At 39.8% G+C, this 10,633-nt stretch overlaps 1 protein-coding gene across 1 annotated transcript in view; it reads left to right on the top strand.

The window, feature by feature from the left end:
- Positions 1–368: 368 nt before the first annotated feature.
- The window catches only part of LOC117083526 (histone PARylation factor 1), a 28,201-nt gene continuing 17,936 nt past the window's right edge, over positions 369–10,633 (top strand). The window contains exons 1-2 of the mRNA XM_033211297.1: positions 369–548; positions 3,314–3,503. Coding sequence (XP_033067188.1) covers positions 3,490–3,503 — 14 coding nt within the window. The 5' untranslated portion in view covers positions 369–548; positions 3,314–3,489. The remainder of the gene's footprint in view (positions 549–3,313; positions 3,504–10,633) is intronic.

Genomic DNA, 10,633 nt, shown 5'->3' with positions numbered 1-10,633 from the left:
GTTTCTGGTGTGATCAATGAATCTGTTTAAAAGACTCACACCTTTAACCAAAAGAGGGCAAAATTCTTTATTCCTCTCTTCCTGCTCTTTATTATTTCTTTTTTTTTTTTTTTGCCTTTTTGTTTTTTGTGGTTTCCATTATCTTACAAAAATATATTTAAGGACTTGCTGTGTGGATTCCTCTTAACCACCATATAAACTACTCTTTTTTTCCTGTGCCCAAATGAATTCCTAGATTTTACTCAAATACCATTTAGAGAGTTTTAAGGAAAACACATGTATTTCATAGAGCTGGGTGAACAAGAGTGAGTGATACTGTTATGCAAGGAGAGTTACTGAAATTACTAAAGATAATTTGGAGAACTAAAGTTTGTGTGCTAATTTTCAGTGTGAAAAAACAGTTGATGAGAAGAAAAGTAAATTCTGTGAAGCTGATGTCTCCAGTGACCTTCGAAAAGAAATAGAAAATCATTATAAGCTTCCTTTACCTGAAGATTTCTATCACTTCTGGAAGTTCTGTGAAGAACTTGATCCTGAAAAGCCATCTGGTGAGTTGCTCCAGAATCATTCTTGTATCAATGGAAAAAGTAATGTAATAGGAAACGGGCTGGGTGTGGTGGCTCATACTGTGTAATCCCAGCTGAGGGAGGGGGATCGCCTGAGGCCAGGAGTTTGAGACCAACCTAGTCAATCTAGTGAGACCTCTTCTCTAGAAAAAAATTAAAAAAATAAAAAAGCTATGCATGGTTGCATGTGCCTATAGTCCCAGCTACTTGGGAGACTGAGATGGGAAGATCCCACCTTGAGCCCAGTAGTTCAAGGTTGCAGTGAGCTCTGGTCACTCTAGCCTCGGTGACAGAGCAAGACCCTGTCTCTAACACATACAATAATTGCCCAGGCATGGTGCCTTATGCCTGTAACCCCAGCACTTTGGGAGGCCGAGACAGGGAGATCACTTGAGGTCAGGAATTTGAGACCAGCCTGGGCAACACAGTGAAACCCTGTCTCTACTGAAAATACAAAACTTAGCTGGACATGGTGGTGCACACCTGTAGTCCCAGCTACTCGGGAGGGTGAGGCATGATCATTGCTTGAACCTGGGAGGCAGAGGCTTCAGTGAGCCAAGATTGCGCCACTGCACTCCAGCCTGGGTGACAGAACGCAAGACCTTGTCTCAAAAAAAAAACAAAAAAAAAACCCTAACCAAGAATATTAACAGTTCATAGAAAAGGAATATTTTCCAAGATGTTTCTAGTAAGAGAAAATATAGTAAGAAATATAGATTAATGCTATAGTAATGCCACTGTCACCTATTTTATTGGCAAAGGTAAATTTCATCACGTTCTGGGGGAATGTGAAGGAAAGTAAGTACTTTCATTATGTTGCAGGACTTTGAATATGATTTAACAGTTCTGCTTCCAAGAACTTGTCTTATGGATTAGATAAACTAAGAAGTATGTTTGAGGATATTTAAACAAAAAAATGGGAAATGGCTTAAATGCCTACCAATAACACATATATTCAGTAGATCTTCATTGTTTTAAAAGCATGAAGCAGATTTTTAGGAAATAATAAACTATCATGCCTGAAATATGTTAAGTGAAAAAGAACAGTCTATAGAGTATGCTACCATTAGTATTTTTTAAAGGGGGAGGGGGAGTACACATATATCCCTGTATACTTTTCTATTTGCTTACTTTGTCTCTGAAAGGAGAAAGAAACTCTTAATGGGCTGTGGTCATTACTTTGCACTATATACCTTTTGCACGGTTTAAATTTTTTAACTAGTAAGCACTGTCTTACATTATTGATGGAAATGTATATTTATACATATTCTGAATTTTGCCAATAGATCAGAACTGTGTAGCAGTTTCTTTAAAAAGTCATGTCTGTGTACAAACATTAGCAAAGATGTTCACTGAAACATTTTTAGAACAGAAAAAAGAAATAGTAAATGTCCATCAGTAAGAGAATAGATGGTTACCTCTTTATAATGCAGTATCATGCCCTATTAAAAATCATGTAAAATAACACTGAATAGCATGGAAAATATTTGGAAAATTTAAGTGGGTCAGGATGGAGGACAAAAGCAGATTACAAAACAATCCATCTCAGTTTGTTACATATTTGTATCTGTTCATGGGAGTGGAGAGTATGGAAATTTGTTACTGTATACTAGACTATTAACTGTGTTATCTTTGACTAATGAGATGGATGGTTTTAGTTTTCTTGTTGCTGTAAAAATTACTGTATTCTCTCCTAAGCTCCACTTGAGCTAAACAGTTTTTCCTGTCCAATTATCTCCATGCTTCTATTCACGTTATTACCTCTTCCAGGAATTTTTTTGCTTTCTTCATCCTTGCCTCCTTATAAAACTGGGTCCTGCCTAGAGTTCTCCCCTTCCTCTTGGAAGCAAGGACCCATTTGAAGTTATACATTGTACATTGCACAGACTTCATGTCTTTGTGGTTTAGTAGTACTGACTGTGATCTGTGAATAGAGAAGGCATATGGAATCATCTAGGGTTAGGGTTGGCCAAATAGATTGTCAAAGAGTCAAGGGAATCTGGTGTGCTAGCTGAGGTAGAGGAAAGGGGGATAAGAAGTGTTTTTTACTTTTTTTTTTTTTTTTTTTGGAGACAAAGTCTCACCCTGTCACCCAGGCTGGAGTGCAATGGCATGATCTCATTTCACTGCAACTTCTGCCTCCTGGGTTCAAATGATTCTTGTACCTCAGCCTCCCAAGTAGCTGGGATTACAGGCGTGAGCCAGCACACCTGGCTAATTTTTGTATTTTTAGTAGAGACGGGGTTTTGCCATGTTGACCAGGCTGTTCTCAAACTCCTGACCTCACGTGATCAGCCCGCCTCACCCTCCCAAAGTGCTGGGATTACAGGTATGAGCCACCGTGCCTGGCTTGTTTTTTCCTATTCTTAATCCACACATTTTTGCTATCTTTCTCTCCCTTAACCTGTGTGTGCTACAAGTATTTGAGGCTAACTGCAGTGTGGTAATGGGCCTGTAGAAATGCTAACCAGTCTTGCTTTGGCTAAAATAAGAAACAACAGCAATGTTTGAAATGTTAGGCTAATTCAGTGGTAAATTTAAGAGGAAATCCCAAACGTAAATACCACTTTTCCTGTTACTCTGACTTTTCTATTGAATGTTTATAACTGACATCTTCACACATAACTCAAGATTTTCTTTTACTTTAGAAACTTTTAAAGACAATTGCTTAGAAATAGTTTACTAACTGAAAGCATTATTTCCTATCTGTCTCCAGAAAGTATTGTCTAAATTTATTTTCTTTATAGATTCACTTTCTGCAAGCCTTGGACTTCAATTAGTTGGTCCTTATGATATCCTTGCTGGAAAACATAAAACGAAGAAAAAATCAACAGGCCTGAATTTTAACCTTCATTGGAGGTTTTACTATGATCCTCCTGAGTTCCAGACCATTATTATTGGAGATAATAAAACTCAGTACCACATGGGGTATTTCAGGTAAAGGATCTTTTCTTCACCTCTAAAATACAGCTGCTGTCCTGCTAATGAGGATACATAGTTATTCACTAGCCTCACCTATTGCGGAATCTGGCCAGCAGCCCGCAATGCAACGGGTCTCTCTCTTTGTTACCAGGAGGATCGGCAGGTCGAGAAATAATAGACAAACACAAGATAGTGAAAGCTGGGTTCAGGGGGGTCACCGCTTTCTCGTCCCACAGTGCCTCCAATACACTGGAAATACCAGTGTTTATTATTAAGTTTAGTGAGGTTGGGGGTAGGTTAGTGAGGGATTTAGGGTTGTTTGATTATGAGGTGAGATGGTCACGTGGGAATGAAGTAATTCTTTAACATAACATTTGTGTGCAGAAGTACAGTATATAGAGATAAGAATTTACAGTATAGTGTGTGCATCAGTCATTTCTAACAGAGCCTTAAAACAGAACCATGGTCTTTCCATAACCTGTGATTAGCAAGATATTAATCAGCAGTAACAGTTGTAACAAAAGCTGATTACAAACAATCCATAGAAACAGGACATGAAGCTAGACAACCGATTAGACCAGAAATTCTCAGAAGGGAGTATGTCTTAACCCTAAAGAGGCCTAGAAGAGCCGTGGCAAGATGAGGGCGTTTATAGCCCTATCTTATCCATATGGACAGGCGCCCCGCGTGCATCCATTTATAGGCTCTCCACGAGGGTCACATTCCATTTCCAGAGCTATGAACATCTGCTTTTACGGGATAGGAATTTTGGTGATGTGAAACCTCCCTGACTGCACGTCCATTCATAGGCTTTCTGCAGGGGGAAGCACATCACATGCTGTTGCCTCATTCTGGCAGTCCAACCTGGCATTGTCTTTATACAATCCTGCATGCAATTTTGTATTTGCAATAATAGGAGCATTTCATCTTTTATTTCGTAGCAATAGTTTCAGGGGGTCTCCCTACATCTCCCCCTTTTCTCTGATTTAAATGAACCATAGCAATCATAGCTTGCTGCTGATCACGATTGGATTGAAGAATATTTTTTCCAATTTTACACATGAACAATAAACTAATAGCACAAATTATACACAGAACAAAATTAACGATAGTGCCTCCTCCCAAAGATTTTGCCCATTGAATGGGGTTGAGATTAGATGACCCCTTACAGACACCGTCTAAAACTTCAGCACCAGGTAAAGCAGTTAAGTGTGCTTGAGAGGCCTCAAAAATCTGTTCTTTTAGCTTGCTTATGTCTAAACTTAAATTATCTTCACTTCCTTGTAAATGACATTTTACTGATTCTCAATTGTGAACAGACTCATTATATTGGAACAGAGTTATACAAAAATCAGAAGTATTCCAATCACATTGCATTTGTAATCTATGTTCTAGACTCATAATTTTATCTCCCATCCATATAACCGTTTGTCTTAGATCATTAATTCGATTGACCAATTTTTTATCAATACTTGACTGAGAATTCCACATCCGAGTAGAATTTTTTTGCCATTTATCCACAAAATGAACAGCGTGAATAGATTGATGTAATGCAACTCCGGCAGTAGCAGCAGTTGCAGTAACAGCAATCAAGCCCGTTATTACTGCAGTTAATGTAAAAATAAATCATTTACTCCTTTTAAGAATTTTGTGTAGAATATTATTAGTAACATGGATAGAAGGGGAAGATTCCCAAGGCCTATGTAAGGCTACGGGGAACCAAATACCTTTGCTGGCTCTGACTGTTAAAATACTATGATACTGATTAAAGGATGAGTCAATACAAGTATACAAGTAACAATTAACACAGGTAATTATGTTGGTGTTTGAACTAGTATGCATCTTTCCTACTAATAACATATATGGTGGTTTAACACAACTTTTAAGTGGTATAGTTTTGTTGGATTCCATATAGATAGTATATATATTTTGGGATGGTATTCTTTTTTTTGTGAATGTGGGGTGGGGGAAATAGGTTGTACGAGAGGTGATGGGGGGACATTAGCAATGGGGGGGTATAAGTCCTCATAGTCTTTACTATCCCGTCTTTGAATTGACCTTTTGACGATTGCCATAGTGATATTTTTGGCTGTGTGAAAATAGTAGTGTAAATCAATCTGTTATCTTAGTTTTCGAGGTGACAAGGTGGATTTACTTATAACACTTTCTCCAGCCCAAACTCTCATACCAGTCATAGCTATGGTTAATCTCCATAATTCTGGCCGGGCGCGGTGGCTCAAGCCTGTAATCCCACCACTTTGGGAGGCCGAGACGGGCGGATCACGAGGTCAGGAGATCGAGACCATCCTGGCTAACACGGTGAAACCCCGTCTCTACTAAAAATACAAAAAAACTAGCCGGGCGAGGTGGCGGGCGCCTGTAGTCCCAGCTACTCGGGAGGCTGAGGCAGGAGAATGGCGTAAACCCGGGAGGTGGGGCTTGCAGTGAGCTGAGATCTGGCCACTGCACTCCAGTCCGGGCGACAGAGCGAGACTCCGCCTCAAAAAAAAAAAAAAAAAAAAAAAAATCTCCATAATTCTGAATGTTCAGGTCCTAAGTGGGGAACAATGAGCCTTGGCTTTGGAGTGGCAACCCCTGCCCCTTTCCACTTAAAAGGAAAAAAGGAGTTAAATATACGATATAATAGGGGAGGGTTATCACTACTTTTTTGGTAAGTAATATCATAGGGAAAATGTTGATAATCTCTGTGACCTTAACGGCAATCATTAGTTATATGACCTTTAGGAGCCCAATCAACAATGGTATAGTGAGAAGAATTAAATAACACAGTTTCTTCTGGACTAACACAATCCTTCCATATTAATTTGTCAGCATTTGAAGACAAGTTCAGGGGACACGCAGTTCCTAAAGGCTTATATTGGAATGTGTGAATATAATCAGTGATTCCTATTTTGATCTGTCTTAGAGGTTTTAATGAGAGCCCTGATACCAAGTATCCTACAGGAGGGACAGAGTGACTAGATGGTAGTGTGACTGCCCAAGTTTGAATATCTAATGAGAGACATCCATTAGTGGGTCTGAGGCACAAAGGTGGATACCTACAACCTAAAGTGATATTGGAAGGGGTTCCTTCTTCGGAAGGTTGGGCAGGACGACGATCATCTACAGAACCAGGCACCCAAACACCATCATTAACATAGACCTTGATAGGAGCATGCATCCATGTCATGGCTCAAATAAGAAGAGGAAAAGGAATATAGGCCCAATATGTATAGTTTTTAGCAGTCTGTGGGGTGACAGAGGGTAGAAGGATCAGTGTCATCAGGAGGAGGCAGAGGTTGAGGCAGACCTGGATCGCTGCAGACAAGTTGTTCAGGATGACGGACTGGATTGTCTGTCGTAAACGAGTTAGCGTGGTCATTTTCTTCTTTTTGACCATTGGATGTGTTAGTTATTTCCTGCTGTAGCATTTTTTCAGCAAAGTTCTCTGTCTTGTTGTTGCATGCATCGTCAGGACATAATTTCAGGTGTCTAACAGGAATCCAAACAGGAGATTGATGTTCACCTGGGGAAACACAAGCATAGCCTCTTCCCCACGTTAAAATAGAATCTTTTGACCATATATTTGATTGAACATCTTTCCACCATACTTCCCTTCCATGGTTTACCGTGGGACAGTTACCAGAGAAATGTTTTTCAGCAGCAATAACAGAACTAGATTTAGGAATATTAAGAAAAATTAACGTGAGCAATTCCAAGTTTAGTTGTGTGTGAGTGGTAGACAACTCCTTATCCCCCTCTTTTTGTTTAAGTAATTGTAATTTTAAAGTTCTATTCTTTCTACAAGAGCTTGGCCTTGTGGGTTATAAGGGATACCAGTAATATGTTTAATATGCCACTGATCAAGAAAATTTTTTAAAGTTTTACTGCAATAGGCTGGACCATTGTCTGTTTTGAGCTTACTAGGAATTCCCATAACTGCAAAACATGAAAACATATGTTTTTTAACGTGAGAAGTGGCTTCTCCGGTTTGACACGTAGCCCAGATGAAATTGGAAAAGGTGTCAACTGTGACATGCATATAAGCTAATTTTCCAAAATAAGGAACATGAGTAACATCCATTTGCCAAATAGCATTAGGATAAGACCTCGGGGATTAACTCTGGGAGATTGTGTGGGTAAGACAAGAAACTGACATTGAGAACAGTGTTGTACAATTTGTTTAGCTTGTTTCCAACTGAGAGAATATTTATGTTTAAGACTTGAGGCATTAGTATGAGTTGATGAAATTGTTCTGCATCTGCAATGGCTAGAGAAACTAGAGTATCAACTTTATGATTACCACTCGATGAAGGTCCAGGTAAATTAGTATGAGATCGAAAGTGAGTGATGAAAAAAGGGTGGTTTCAGTTTCGGACAGTTTTTTGTAACAAAGGGAACAAGGAAAATAGATTAGTGTCAGTAATATTTTTGATGGTAGCTGTTTCTATTGCCTTAGTGGCATGGACTACATAAGCTGAGTCAGAGACAATATTAAGAGGCTGATCAAAATCCTGTAATGCAGAGATAACAGCAAACAACTCTGCTTTTTGAGCAGAATTGTATGGAGTAGAAATGACTTTATCTTTTGGTCCTGCATACCCTGCCTTTCCATTACTGGATCCATCAGTAAAAATGGTAACAGCTGCCTCTAGTGGTGATGAACAAGTAAGTTCTGGTAGAATCCAGGAAGTATTTTGTAGAAATTGAAATAATTTTGACTTAGGCAAATGATTATCAGTAGTGCCAATGAAGTCAGCCAGATTAGTCGGCCCGCACAAAAATGTGGAAAAGGCATTTTAAACTTCATTTTTTGATAAAGGGACCACAATAATGTTTGGATCAAAGCCGTTGATACACTAATGTCCTAATCCAATCAAAGTGGCCATTTGATCAAGATATATTGAAAGAGGTTTAGAGGCTGAATTAGGAAGAAGTACCCATTCAACTAGAGAATCATTTTGTACTATAAGTCCTGTAGAAGAGTGGATGGAAGGAAAAACTAAAAATTGTAAAGGCAAATTTGGGTAGATACAAGAGACTTGTGCCTCTCTCACTCTTTGTTCTACAAAGACAACTCTTGTTTTGGTGGTTTAGATAGAGGGCAAGGGCTGTTTCAATCTGTATCTCCTGATAGAGTGGCAAATAGATGAGATAATGCATAAGTAGGGATGCCTAGGGTTGGTCTGAGATAATTGATGTCACCTAGTAGTTTTTGAAAATCATTTAAGGTGTTTAAATTGTCAGTACGAAGTTGGACTTTTTGGGGCTTAATGGAGCGAGCTTCTAGCTGCATTCCTAAGTATAGAAAAGGAGTGGCTTGTTGAATTTTATCAGGAGCAATGTGGAGTCTTGCATTGGCAACAGCTAATTTTAAAGAGGTAAAACATTGAATTAATTCATCTTTAGTGGGAGGAGCAATCAGTATATCATCCATATAATGAAAAATGTAATTATTTTTAAAAGTCTGTCGGACAGGTTGTAACACAGTACTGACAAACAACTGACAAATAGCAGGACTGTTAATCATTCCTTGAGGTAAAACTTTCCATTGATATCTGGCTGTGGGAGCTGAATTGTTAATGGAAGGTGTAGTGAAAGCAAATTTTTCATGGTCTGACTTGTCTAAAGGAATACGAAAAAAGCAGTCTTTAAGATCAATGATAATTAAAGGCCATTCCCTAGGAATCATGGAGTGGGAGGGCATACCGAGTTGTAACACCCCCCATAGGTTTAATAACTGCATTAACGGCTCTCAAGTCTGTTACCTTCCTCCATTTTCCTGATGTTTTTTGTGCAACAAACAGGCGAGTTCCATGGAGACAAGGAGGGCTCCATAGTGTTTGCTTGTAGTAAGTCATTAATGGTTTCAATTAATGCCTCCAACTTGTGTTTGGAAAACATCCACTGCTCTACCCAGAGAGGTGACTCATACATACATTGTGCAGGGGCAGAGGAAGAGAAGGAGAGTGAGGGAGCCAAGCCTTTCTCTGAAAGAAGGGGTCCTGGAACGTCGAAAGAAACAGTAGGCTTAGAAGAGGGGAGAGGTTCAAAAGGATGAGAGGAATGAGAAACAGGCCATTCAGATGAATGCCGTACATCCTCCTCTGGCAGAGGGGGCAACGGCTTAGTAGAAGAAGAGTTAACATATACAAGTTCCAAGATTGGAGGCAGAGGGAGGGGATCATCTCCAGGTTCCTCCTCTTGGGGAGAAAACAAGGAGAGATCGAATTCTTCCTCATGATCAGAAGGAGGGCTAGTAGGGGGGTCAGCTACCCGAGGTAAAGGGAGCGGCTCACCATCTGCGTTAACTTGTGGCAGTTGAAGAGGATCACCAAACTGAAAAGGAAGTAAAGCAACACGAATAAGAGCCCAGTCAATCCAAACAGAAATAGGAAGTAAAACACCATCTCTCATGAGTTGGCAGAGCGTGGCGCCAACTCTATCCCAGTCTGATAGGTCCATAGAACCTTTGTCAGGGAACCAAGGAAAATGTTTTACAATTGTCTGAAATAAGAGAATAAGGTTATTGGAATCAGCCTTGATTCTATCCTGTTTAAGAAGTTTAATAAAATACAGATAAGCCTGGTGTTTAGACTGTGATTGTCCCATAATAACCTTGGAATAATACCAGTTGACAAACCCGAAAAGAGGGGAGAGTTGGAAAAAGCATACCTGGAGACCTTACTGTTGAGACTGAAGACTAGTTGTCATGAACCCGTACTCAGAGTGCACTGAGCAGAGGAACAAAGAAGGCCACCTTGGGCGCCAGATATTGCGGGATCTGGCCAGCAGCCTGCAATGCAACGGGGCTCTCTCTTTGTTCCCGGGTGGATCAGCAGTTCGAGAAATAATAGACACACACAAGATAGTGAAAGCTGGGTCCAGGGGGGTCACCGCCTTCTGGTCCCGTGTGCCACCAATACACTGGAAATACCAGTGTTTATTATTAAGTTTAGTGAGGGCGGGGGTAGGTTAGTGAGGGATTTAGAGTCGTTTGATTATGAGGTGAGATGGTCACCTGGGAATGAAGTAATTCTTTAACATAACATTTGTATGCAGAAGTACAGTATATAGAGATAAGGATTTACAGTATAGTGTGTGCATCAGTCATTTCTAACAGAGCCTTAAAACAGAACCATGGT

The sequence above is a fragment of the Trachypithecus francoisi genome, unplaced genomic scaffold (assembly GCF_009764315.1).
Source record: "Trachypithecus francoisi isolate TF-2019V2 unplaced genomic scaffold, Tfra_2.0 Contig00371, whole genome shotgun sequence".
In the NCBI taxonomy this organism is placed as follows: domain Eukaryota; kingdom Metazoa; phylum Chordata; class Mammalia; order Primates; family Cercopithecidae; genus Trachypithecus; species Trachypithecus francoisi.
This window is presented reverse-complemented; position numbering and strand designations above follow the sequence as displayed.